The 12693-nt window shown below is 40.2% G+C and overlaps 1 protein-coding gene across 2 annotated transcripts in view; it reads left to right on the forward strand.

Moving 5' to 3' along the window:
• Positions 1-12693, forward strand: part of Strn (striatin) — an 87028-nt gene that overhangs the window by 28491 nt on the left and 45844 nt on the right. For both annotated transcript variants that reach the window (XM_087552355.1, NM_019148.3), the window contains exon 2: positions 7069-7172. In XM_087552355.1, the coding sequence (XP_087408481.1) occupies positions 7069-7172 (104 nt within the window). The remainder of the gene's footprint in view (positions 1-7068; positions 7173-12693) is intronic.

Below are 12693 nucleotides of genomic sequence, written 5' to 3' on the forward strand. Positions count from 1 at the left end.
TCAGAAGATTAAGAATGCCTGTGCTTTAAGTGCAGCGAGCTCCAAGGTTGTTCACGTGTAACTATGGTAATGGGGAGTTTTCCTATGGTGGGAACAGCTGAGTGCATCACCTCAGAGACCGTTGGAGGGGAGTGCACTTGCTCTCTGAGAACCTCTGCCTCTCGTTACAGACTGGCTCTCCTGCCAGGGCACATAGGGAATGTTTCAAGGCATTTCTCAAGCTGCTGTGTGTTGTCCTTTCGCACTGCAGTGTGTGTGCACCTTGAGTGTTGTAAGTGGAGGTTCATTTTCTCTTCTCGTCACCTTGGTTCATCTGTGCGTACACTGCTCCCTGGGATGCACCCCACTGTATGTCGTGGTGCACCTTTTTATTTCTCTCTTAAAAATGAATTTTGACTATAACATCCCAAAACAGTCTACAAATAGGTGGCTTGGGAACTAGAGTTGGTAAATGAGTGTGTTTGGCAGTAATAGCTTTTAATTAAAACACTCTAAAAGCATATTGGCATGCTTAGGGGACAACCTTTAAGAGGTGTAGAGGGAATTTGAGCGTAATTTAAACTCTTGGTCTTCTGTCTCTCAGTCATCTTCTGTCTCTCAGTCCTCTTACACTGGGGAAACATTTACAGCTACTCTGTACTTGAATAGTCTAGAGCCCAGCGATGAGTTTACCTTTTTTCTTTCTAAGGAGTCAAATGTCTGCAATCCGTTCCTCCCCTCTCCTTCCCCCTTTCCTTTTATTCTGTCTTGTATATAGTTCTCTGCCAATGTATTTACAGCTGCTGTGCTAAGAGCCACTTATTACTCTGGATAGATGTTTTCTCTCCCCCACTTGCCCCTTCTTTTTTTTCAGTCCTTTCTTCCTTCTGTGTCCCTCTTTGCCCCTTTTCAGTTAAATAAGCCAACTCAGACAAAAGTCTGGTGTGAAACGTTGGCAATATTTACTTGTAACTTATATTTTAAAAAAACTTTACTTGTAATTTTATGTTTCAGAAAAAAATAGATGTATACCAGTTGTGCTTTAGACTTGTGCCTTTTATAGCAGGAAGTTGTTTCCATAAGCAGCAACCTATGTCATAAGACTGTTTTCAGAGGAAGACAACAAGATTGACTTTACTGCTACAGGACCATCTATGTTCTCAGAGGCCTTGTTTGAGACACTCATTTCTCCAGGTCTGCTAATACGTTTTAACCTGGTGGAAAATGCCTTGTACACATAGTCTTGCCTGGTTTTTAATTTGCCATTTTACAACGTGAAACATACCACTCTAAACTGGCTGGTTTAGGGGTTGGGGATTTGGCTCAGTGGTAGAGCACTTGCAAGCGCAAGGCCCTGGGTTTGGTCCCCAGCTCCGAAAAAAAAAGAATAGAAAAAAAAAATGGCTGGTTTAAAGAATATGTCTCTTTGCAGACTAATAGATGCTGTCCATTAGAGGGCGAAGCTGATTCATAACACCCCACTCCCCCATCATGGAAATAAATGCGTTTCCTGTCATTTATTATTACTGTTGTTGTTAGTTTGAGTCAGGACCTTGTTATTTCCCTAGGCTGATCTTGAATTTGTATAATCTAGGCTACTAGTGGATTAGGGCCTAAGTCACAATAAAAAAAAAGAGCAATGGGATTTTACATTAATTAACTAATTGATATGTATTTACTCAAGATAGTGTCTTGTTTAGCTCAGGCTAGTCTCCAACTTTGAATCCTCCTTCCTTAGCCTCCTTCGTGCTGAGATGACAAGCATGTGCCACTGTCACTAGCTCATATTTATGATTAGTGGTTTGAATATGCTTGGCCCATGGGCAGTGTACCATTAGGAGGTGTGGCCCTATTGGAGGAAGTGCGACACTATGGCTGGGCTTTGAGGTCCCATGCTCAAGATCTGCCCAGTGTGGAAGGGACTCTTCTCCTGGCTACCTGCAGAAGACAGTCTCCTGGCTGCCTTTGGTCCTTCTCTAGCACTCTGTCTGACTGCACACTGCCATGTTTCTTACCATGATGGCAGTGGACTGAATCTCTGAAACTGTAAGCCAGCTCCAATTCAATGTCCTTTATGAGAATTGCCTTGGTCTCGGTGTCACTTCATAGCAGTGAAGCCCTAAAACGTGGTACTTTGACATTTTTCAGACTTAAGTTTGTTTTGAACACCATTTTAGTATATTTGACTCTTAGATTTCCTTCTGTCCACATGTTCTTTGTTTTTCTATTGAGTTCTTGGTGTTGTAGGTATTCTGAGTGTATTAAGAAAAAAATCTCTTGTGATTTGTGCTATTCATAATTTTGTTTTGATGTTTCTCAAGAAGTATCTTATTTTTCAAAATAGTTCTTCAGCAACTTTTTAATTAATGTTTAAAAAAATTAGGGCACGTTCTCTAGTGTTTTATGGCCTCGGGATGCACCTTAGGAACAACAGCCAATGTTATCCACTGGTCTCTACACTCTACGCTCTATAGATGCTCACTAGCACATAGATGTACATATACATAAATATAAACGAAGAGGGCAGCAATATGGTTTCCTTTAGCCCTAGGAACTGCATCTTGCATGTGTTAAGCATGTGCTCTTTCTACCATCGAGCTGGATACATTTAGACCACTTCTCAGTTCCAATAGTCTGTGTTTGTGTTTGTTTTCGGTTGCCTTGTGTCATAGGTGTGGTTTTTGAAATGACTGTGTTACTGTAATGTTTTAAGCACTTAGAGCTTTTGGGAAGGAGGGCGGCTCAGCAGTTCAGAACGTTACTGTGATTGGGAAGGACTTGGGTTTGGTTCCCAGCACTCACACAGTAACTCAATTGTCGTAACTCCCTTTAAGGGTATCCACAGGCGTCAGCCATGCATGCATGCACATACATACATGCAAGCAAACACCCATACACATAACGTTAAACAGCCATAAAAATTTTAAACATTTTAGAGTTTTTAAGTAATTTTGCTTGCTTACATTTTATGTCTATGTGAACTTTAGAATTCCCATGTCTGGCGTTTTAAAATTTACATTAAATTTGCTGGTGGCTTGTAAAATATTTAAATATGAATTTAGGAAGAAATAAAATCTTGTAATATTGAGCTTGTTTAAGAATATGAAAGTTTCGGGAGGGGGATGTTTGCCCGGAAACCGGGAAAGGGAATAACACTCGAAATGTATATAAGAAATACTCAAGTTAATAAAAAAAAAAAAAAAAAACAAACAAAAAAAAAGAATATGAAAGTTTCTTATAAGTCCATATAATTTTTTGTTACCACAGTAATTATAGTTAAAAAAACAAAAACAAATGCTTTTAATGACTGTTTTCTTGGAGTTTTATAGTGTTCAGCTATATTATTTGTAAATGATTTGCAAATATTTTCTTTATTTTTATGTTTTTCTCAGTATTTAAGCACATTTTTAATGATAATGTTGAAATGGATATTTTTGTTTTGCTTCTAACTTAGTTTCAGTACTCTTAGATTTCTCCGTATATATTGTTGGCTTTTGGATTGAGATGGAATCTTTTATTTTCAAGATTTGTATTTTGTATCAAATTTTCTTTAAAAAGCCAACAAGAAGAATCTTAAGCAGAAAGAAAAGTTGAGAGGACCATTCAAAGAATTTGTTTTTCTCTGAACTATAGGGCTAGTTGCCAGCTAACCTGATAGTCTGTTGGCTCCAACTGAATACCTCAGTGTTTGATCCGAACAGTGCTGCCCCGTGAGACTCACTCTCAACATCAGAAAGTTAACACTGATCTATTTGTCCTTTTCAGGCTCTTGTTTTATCGTCTGTCTCACTAATGTCTCCGCACAATCCATTACAGTTCGGAATCATGCCTTGTATCTGGTTTCTGGTCTCTTTAGTTCTTCTACCTGGAACAGTTTTTTTGTGGCTTTATAAGTTAACACTTTCGAAGATCACAAGAAAATTGATGTGAAAGGACTCTCATGTCGAGTTTCTTCAGTGTCTCCTTCATCCTTTATAAAAATGTCTCATACCTGTGAGTTGTAAAAGTAACTTTTATTAACCTGGTGTAATTGTCATCTTGGAGACTTCTGTTGAATAAGCTCCCCTTTCTAGTTCTTTCTGAATTTTGGCTGGCAGATTCAACTGCACCATTCTGTCATAAATTCCTCTCCAAGCTGACTGATTCAATCTGGCCTCTCTTGACTTCTCACTGAATATTTCTGCTTGGCCTCAGACTGACTCTGGCAGTCTGTTCTGATCTGGCTTCTCGTCCTCTGGCTGCAACTGCACAGACTGAATGGAGCTGATTAACTGTGCTCAACTCTGCTGCACTGCACTTACAGCACTGACTCCACACTGACGCCCTCTGCTGCTCTTAAATCGCTTCTCTTTCTCTGCCCTTCTCGTGAGAGTTGGGTGTATCCTATCCCTGACTCATTCTGTCAGATCTTTCTCTAATTTTTCACTTTGTCTGCCCCTCAACCAGACATCACTTTCAAATAGGACTGCTTCCTTCTACAAACTAATTTTACCTTAAAGGTGTCTACTAAGGGTGTGTGTCTATTACAGCCAGAGGGTAAAGGTGTGTGGTGTGTCTGCATTCCAGCCAGATCACACGGACTCAGATCTTTAGACATGATGCTTTGCCAGAGCAGCCATGTTGGTGGCTTAAAATTCCTTTATGCCTTCCCCCTTTATGTTGAAGCTAATACACAGTTTAACTTTTACAACAGAAACTGTGATCAATCCCATCAAGGTAACAGTCCAGATGTCCTTAGGAAGATCTGCTAATGCTATGAACCTTTTCCTATAAGCTCAGTCCTGGTCAACTGTCCTTCAGCAAGTATCCAGGTTGCCAGTCTGATGAATGACCTGTCCTTCTTTGGCTAGTTTGTTAAGCTGTCCCATGTGGGGGAGACAAGCTTTCTGTGTCTTCTGAGTTACTGTCCGTCTGCTTCTCTTCTCTGAGTTGTGCCTTTGATGTGGAAGCCTCTCTTACGTGGGTGGATCTTTATCAGTTGTGATGGACCCATAGCCTTTCATCACCCGTGGAAATGCTGACAACTTTCCCCAATTTAACACATGCCTGACTTCATTCAGATGTTAAACATCTTTACACAGCTGATATAATTTAGCAGTTTTTGTCTACAACCCAGTGCCTTTCAGCAGCTCTTGTTCTTGTCTCAGTCGCACTAAATATTTAGAGCTAATAAAGCACTATCCGGTCTATTTCTGAATTGATAGAATAGGGAAACAAGTTGTAGGGAGACGGGTAAGCTGCCAGTGGGTTGGAGACTCAGTTGCAGTATAGACCATGTTTAGGTTAAATTGTAAAATCATCCAGCATCAGTGACATGCTGGAAATTGAGAATAGCCAAAGATACAGAGGATGAAGCTTGTAGTTTATGTTATTATTAATATATATATACACATATATATGTGTGTGTGTGTATTTCTCTGTCAACGCAGTTGGTGTCTTCGGGAGATGGGTCAGGCTGACGCTGTCTTGCGATGAGCTTTCATTTTTGTCGCTTGAAGTGCATGTACCATTATTCTACTTATATCATTTTAGAATATATATGTTCTATATGCATACACATATAATATGTAATACATATATGTCATTTAAAGTGTTATAGGATCTTTGGGGAGTGAACAGATTCTGTGGATGTTCAGGGCCTTTTCCTCTGTTTATCTAAATGGGAAGGCCTGTTGCTATATGTCAGTCTTTTAATTAGTAAGGAAAATGTCTTTTTAATTGAAATACAAATTTAAGAGATTTTTGAAATAAAAATAAACACATCATATTACCTATTTATAGTTTGAAGGATATGAGAAGACTGGCAAATTGGATTTTATATTAATTATGGTACTAAATAAGTAGAATTGAGTCCTATTTAAATTAAATAGAATTAAGTTTGTTTATTTACTAAACCATAGTTGGACAATATTTAGAGTTCTTGGGGATGTTTTAAAGTCATTCTTTTATCTTTTTTAATGGAAAGCAGTGCACATACCCAAATAACGCTGCCGTCTGTCTCTGGGTTGCATGGCAGAAATGGGTGAGAGGAGTATGGGCAAGTAAATCAGTGGTTATCTTTGACACATCTTGGATAGAGCTCTTTCCTGCCTGTATAGAGGTTTCAAATTGCTTGGATAAGCTAGCATTCCAACACCAGCAATTCTTTAAGTACAGATGTTATTTTTACCCTCAGTGTCTTAGCTCCTGAAAAGCTGCTCTTTGTGGTCCCTTTCCTACTGAAGCTGAAGTTGCTTGTCATTTGTCTCCTGATGAAATGCACAGTGTGTTGAGAATCTGACCTCTGGTCGTCTTTTCCATTACGTTTCCTTCAAGGAGATGAGAAAGCCATTCACTGTTTGTAGGGTGTGTAGAATTAAGTTAAGGACTCTTATAAAATTTAGATGTATCAGGAAACATAGACTTTCATAGACATATACAGTACGTCTCGGTCATATCCATCTCCTACGCCCTCCCTTCCACTTCCCCATCCCTCCAGTCTTCTCCAACATGTCTCTTGTCTTCCTCTCAACTTCATGTCTTTTCATTTCATAACTACAGAGTCCAGTTAGTGTTGCCATAGGCCGATGTATATTCATGCACTGAAGTCCAGGTAACTGGCATCGTCCTCTGCACTCCCCAAGAAGGGCAAGGTAGTACTCCTCACCAGCCGTCCCTCAGCTGCCTTTGTCTTCTCCTTGAAGGGTGGGCATGGAACCCTCCTCCCTTCCGTGCTGTGTTCAGCTCTCTTGATCTTGATAATGAAACTCTGAATTTGGAAGAATTTATAAGAATTTTGGTCATTTTGCTTTCCTGTTTTCATTCTTTATAAAAATGAAAGTTCTTCCGAGGTATCCTTGCACAAACTACTTGTGTGCTTTGTGTTTTCTGGGTTCTTAGGGAAGATGGGCACCACACACCGTCACGCCCCTCGTCTGAAGTAGACTGCACATATGTCTCCCTTGGACAGGTTTTCAAATCAAGACCCCCCACCCCTTTAGTTTGCATTGTGACAGATTTGAAAAGGACTTGTGTCCCTTGTCTGCTTTCCTAAAACCTCTTTATAATGCAGTTGCTCTGAACTGAGTTTTGCCTTTCTCTCCTTTTCAGGCTCAGATTGCTTTCCTTCAGGGGGAGAGGAAAGGCCAAGAAAACTTGAAGAAAGATCTTGTGAGGAGGATCAAAATGTTGGAATATGCTCTGAAGCAGGAAAGGTAATTCATAAAAATCCTGTGTCCCACCACTGTTGCTCTCATGTTCCTAAACTAAAATCATGCTGTAAGACCATGACTATCAAGTGGACATCCTTATATGATTACGATGTTACTCTTACATGAATAACAGTAACTTAATTCAGGAAGGTGGGTTACATGGTGTAGAACATTTTACACACATTCTCCTCACCGCTTCTTACAGGAAGCTGTGTCTTCTCTGCTTAGACTGTCGCCCACTCCTCTCTGTTCCACTCCCACTTTTTATTATTATTTACTGAGCTTTGTGTGTTTTATACAGCCTCGGCTCCAACCCCAGCCACAGTCTTCTTCATAACCTTTGCCTCTTCCTTCTCAAGTCTAGGCTTGTGGGACCCAGCTCATCTGATCCTTTGTTTGTTTGTTTGTTTCGTTTTGTGTTTTCCTTTTAATATGGTTTTTGTTTCTTAGTTTTTCTTTCCATAGTTTTGAGGATTGGGCCCATGGTCATGTGCATATGTGCAAGTACTTTACCATTAAACTGTATGCCTAGGACTCAACCATTTACTTATAGAGTAATATTCTATTTTAATTTGTAAAGAAAATTCTGTAATGTCTCCCTTTTTTTATAATGCAATAGATTATTTAAAAAAAATGCTCTGAGAGTGTCTTTTCATAAACTAGGTTCTTGTTGTTGTTTAGATGCCGTCATCTTTCCAGGAGGAAAGCCTTCCTACTTTGGTAGTGTTACATTTGGGTCGTAAGTAAAGGAAACTAGGTCACATGTGAGAGTTTGAAAATTATCACATGGTTTAAGTTTCTTCAACTTAACTTTCTTAGCTTTTGTTTTTGTTTTTTTGTCAGCAGTCTGAAGTGGTTCATTATTTTTAGTAATCTGAACATGTGATAACATGATATCAGAATGCTCTGTTTTGGTAATGTTTTGCCTTATTTTTGATAGTCACTTGCTTTTCTTTCATTTTTGAAGTTTGTAAATGGCCTGTTTATAAAACCACCATAAAATAACAAAACCATTTTAAATGTTGAGAGATTGATACACGAGGGGTTTCTCTTGTTGATGAATAATAAATGGATTTCCCCACACCTTAAGTTGAGTGAAAGCTGCATTAGGGAGGTGGAAGAAAAAAAGCTGAGAAATGGTAATGTGTAAGTGCCTAAGGCCTCAGGCTGTCTTCACTGCAGTCTTCCCCAGAGGTGGGGAGAGACGGACAGTAACAGAAGTCCTATTGTCAGGAGCTGCCGTGCATGCTACCTTACCTTCTGTGGCTGTGACAGCCTACCACAACTAACTTGTGAGGGAAGGCTTTATTTCATGTTAGAACTCCCAGGACACAACCCATCACTGAGGTACATAGGGCAAGGCATCATGGGAGGCACTGAAGCAGAGACCATGGAGGGATTCTGCTTACTGACTTGCTCTATTTGCTTACTTTTCTTCTCCATTTTAAAAAAATTATTTATTTGTATGTGTATGGTTATTTTTCATGCATGAGTGTTTGTGTATCACATGTGTGCCCAGTACCTGTAGAGACCAGTCGAGGGTTTTGGGTTTCTTGGAGTTGGAGTTACAGACAGTTGTGAGTTTCCATGTGGGTGCTGGGATTTGAACCCAGGGCCTCTGGAAGAGCAGCGAGCACTCTCAACTCAGCCGTCTTTTTAGCATCTTCATCTGCTTTCCTATGCAACCCAGAGCCATCTGCCCAGGACTAGCAGTGTCCACAGCATTCATCTTCAATCAAGAAAATGACCACAGACAAACCCACTGGCCACCCTGATGGAGGCAATGCTTTACTTGTGGTTTCCTCTTCCCTAGATAACTAGAATTGTGTCAGGTTCACAAAACCAAACCAGCACAGTGTCCAGACCTAGAGACTGAAAAGTAATTGTAGTTACACGTCAGATCTCTCCAGACTGAGTCTAAAGCCTGCCCTCTTCACATTTACCATGACACCATTTGTTACCTACAAGGCAGTAGAACTGAGAAACACTGATATTAAAGTAAACAGGAGTGTGTGTGTGTGTGTGTGTGTGTGTGTGTGTGTGTAAGTGTGTGTAATGTAGTACACATTAGTTGTTATTTGATGACCAGAAATGGAGACAAGTACAGTCAGATCATGAAAGATCTTGAACTAATTGGAGAGTTGTAAGAATTTTTTATACTGTTTACCCAGATTTACCAATTTACACATTTATCTTTGCCTAATTATGCCATCTGAGCCTGCTGTTTTTCTCCCCCTAAATTATTTACTTAATTTCCCTAACTAGTTTAATATATAATTTATTTTTTCTTTTTTGATTTATTTTGTATTATTTTTAGAACAAGGACCTTCTGTTATCTAACAAAGTACTGTCCAACTTATATACTAACTATATCTATCATATATATATCATTAAATATCATATCTATATCACATATATCATAACTATATTCACGCATATACTAACTTATTCAAGCAAGTGTTATTGTTAGTGAAACTTGATGCTGGTATAATTCTGTTAGTTGTGGGGCTGGGGATTTAGCTCAGTGGTAGAGCGCTTGCCTAGGAAGCTCAAGGCCCTGGGTTCGGTCCCCAGCTCCGAAAAAAAAAGAAACAAACAAACAAAAAATTCTGTTTGTTGTTCAGGTGACCTGATGGAGATCTTCATAGTGGGCCATCCCCATTTCCAGTGTTGGGTCATACTGCTAGGGAAAGGTTTTAAACTTGAAATACATGTTCTCCCTGAACAGTACTGGAAAGACCTCCTTATCAGGGCAGGGAAGTTATAATAAAGGAGAAGTGACAAGCATAGCACGTGCTGGAATATAGCAGTACCTGCCACACACATTTAAGTTCAAAAACTCTAACAGTTGGAGGTGTAAACATGTGAAGCTGGCATACTGAGAGACAAAGCAAAGTCAAGAAGGACTTCCAGGCTTCTGTCTTGAGAAGGAGCCGTGGCATGGAACAAGGTGAACTTCACAGGAGGGTTGTGCTGCTGCTGCTGGGCAGGCAGCATGGGGGAGGAGAGCGGCTGGAGCCCTGGGAAACAGGTGCTTAGGAAGGGGGTAAGGAGGAAAAGCCAAAACAGGCGTGGCCTGAGGAGGAGGAAGAGGAGAGCTGTGCTTGGATGAGGAGGGAGGTAGTCTGTAAGCAAGCTGTTGGCTGACAGGGTCATGGGGTTCACTCTCCGCGCCTGCTAATGCCCTAATGCCCTTGACCAGGCTTCCAAGAGGTGACAAGAATAGGGGCCGGGTCACAGGAAGAAGCAGCAGAGGGAAGGGAGATTGGAGACTTTGCTGTCTCCAGATGGTTGCAGAGCAGAAGAGATGGTGAACTAGCTAAGTCAAGGAGGCTGTCTTCTCTACTCTGCAGTCTTCTTTTTTTTTTTTTTTTTTAACAGAGAGATTTAAAACTAATTTGGGTTCTTTGGGTGTTCTTAAGGATGATTTGGAAGTTCTGCTCTAGTGACACCTCCCCCATCCCCTTTGGTTAAGTTTGATTAGTTTTTTTCCCTTGGATAGAATCTTGATGTGTAGCTGCGGCTGGCCTAGAGTTCACGTTGCTGTAGAATCAGTGTATTGTCTGGGCTGGGACTGTAGGCATACCTCACCATGCACTCTTGCAAGGAAACGTAAAGACGAGTCATTATTGTCATCATCATTAGTAGTAGCAGTATTTTATGTGTGTTTTACCTCTATGTATATATGTGCCACATGTGTGGTCCGGTATCCACAGAGGCCAGAGGAGGGTGTTGGATCCCCTGGAAAGTTGTGAGCTGCATGTGGGGCCTGAGAACTGAACCTAGATCCTCTAAAGAAGTAGCTAGTGCTCCTCACTGCACGCCATTTCTCTAGCAGTGACACTTCCTGAGGCTGTTGGACTAACAAAGACAAACCATGTTCTTTGTAGCATGGAGCATTTGATTTCTTTTTAGTGAAAAATTATTTTTTTAGTAGTTTAATACTAGGTATTACAAATACATTTTTGAATTCTAGAATACTCCAGTGTTTTATATACTGGAATTAATTTTCTAATCCCAGGAATGTAAAAAAAGAATGGATTGAGGAAATTTGAAACAGAAACATGGAGAGATAGGCTTTGGCCTAATTTAACTTTTTAAGTTTAATTTGTTACATGAGTTTATTTCAGTAAAGCCACAAGTACAGACATCATCCAGCAAGATGAAGGCAGTTGCTCAAAGCCTTGCCCACCATGCATCCCAGGCAAGCTTTACAGGTAGAATGGCCATTCTGAACTCGGAGCACCACTCTGCTGTACGATTTCACTGTCAGTGACATTTGTATAGCCCTGGTCTGTTTTAAAGGCATTGAGGCACCTCACCGACAAACCACTAAGTAATGATCCCTGTAGATCTCAGCTTCCCTTTCCAAAGAGCCAAAATAAAATACAAGTGACTCCTTAGATGACTACTCACCTAGCAATGAATTTATCAAAGCATTCCTTAAAGCACAATAAAGTTTACAGGCTAAGCACTACACATTCCTTTGAACAATACAGTGTTTGATTTTCATTCTAATGAGGCTCAGCTCTACATAAAATCAACTCTCCTCACATTTCCCTGCCTGCTCTCTTTTACCTTTACTGTAAGAGTCCCAGTGTCATCTTGCTTCTTTATTTCCAAATTCTAATTCATCTTCTAGGTAACAGAATTAATGTTCAAAGCACAAAAGAATAATCATGTTGTATCCCTGCTTTAAAATCCCTGGTTAGTTTCACAGCAAATCCTATGTAAGTAGGTACTTCTTTTCTGGTGTCCTTTTTGGACTTCATTCCTAGTAATTCTGTTGCCTGTTAAACCTAGTGTTTGCTGTATTTTGACCCACTGGGTGTTTCTGATTTTAGAGCTAGAACTTGCCCTAAACACAGCTGTTATTTGTGAAAATCCAGACAGAATACCCTGTACATCTTACTAATTGGGGTTTACTTAAAATCTCATAGTGCCTTCTTTTCTCCTTTTATTTGACACCGCGCTTTACAGAGTTAGACACTTCTTTGCCTACGTTCTTCGGATGTATGCTTATAGCACTTATGTCAGTGCTGTACATTTTCTGTGTCTTAGGCATCCTCCTCTTTCTAGTCCTCCTTTTCTTCACTCTAACCTGCAGGCTCTTTTTAGCAGTTAGCACACCACTTTGCATATGATAAGAATTCAGTAGTTTGTTGAAACGAATCATTCTGGGATGGGGAGATAGCTCAGTGGGTAAAATGCTTGCCGTGCAAGCTTAAGGACCCAAGTTCAGATCCCCAGTCCTCAAATACAAATCAGGCACAGCAGCATTCACCTGTAACCCCAGCAGGGGGCAGAGATATGCACTTAAGAGTTTTACTGACCCACTAGTAGAGCTGAGATGGCAGGCTCAGGGTTCAGTGAAAAAAAAAAAACCCTGTCTCAAAAAGTAGCATACAAAACAATAGTGGAAGACACCTAACCTGGCTTCGGGCCTTTACACAGAGGACATTTCTTTTTAGCATTAACATTTAAGATGTGCTTGGACATGGTTTTAAATCCCAACATACTGCTT

This window comes from Rattus norvegicus, chromosome 6, assembly GCF_021556685.1.
Source record: "Rattus norvegicus strain SHRSP/BbbUtx chromosome 6, alternate assembly SHRSP_T2T, whole genome shotgun sequence".
Lineage (NCBI taxonomy): Eukaryota > Metazoa > Chordata > Mammalia > Rodentia > Muridae > Rattus > Rattus norvegicus.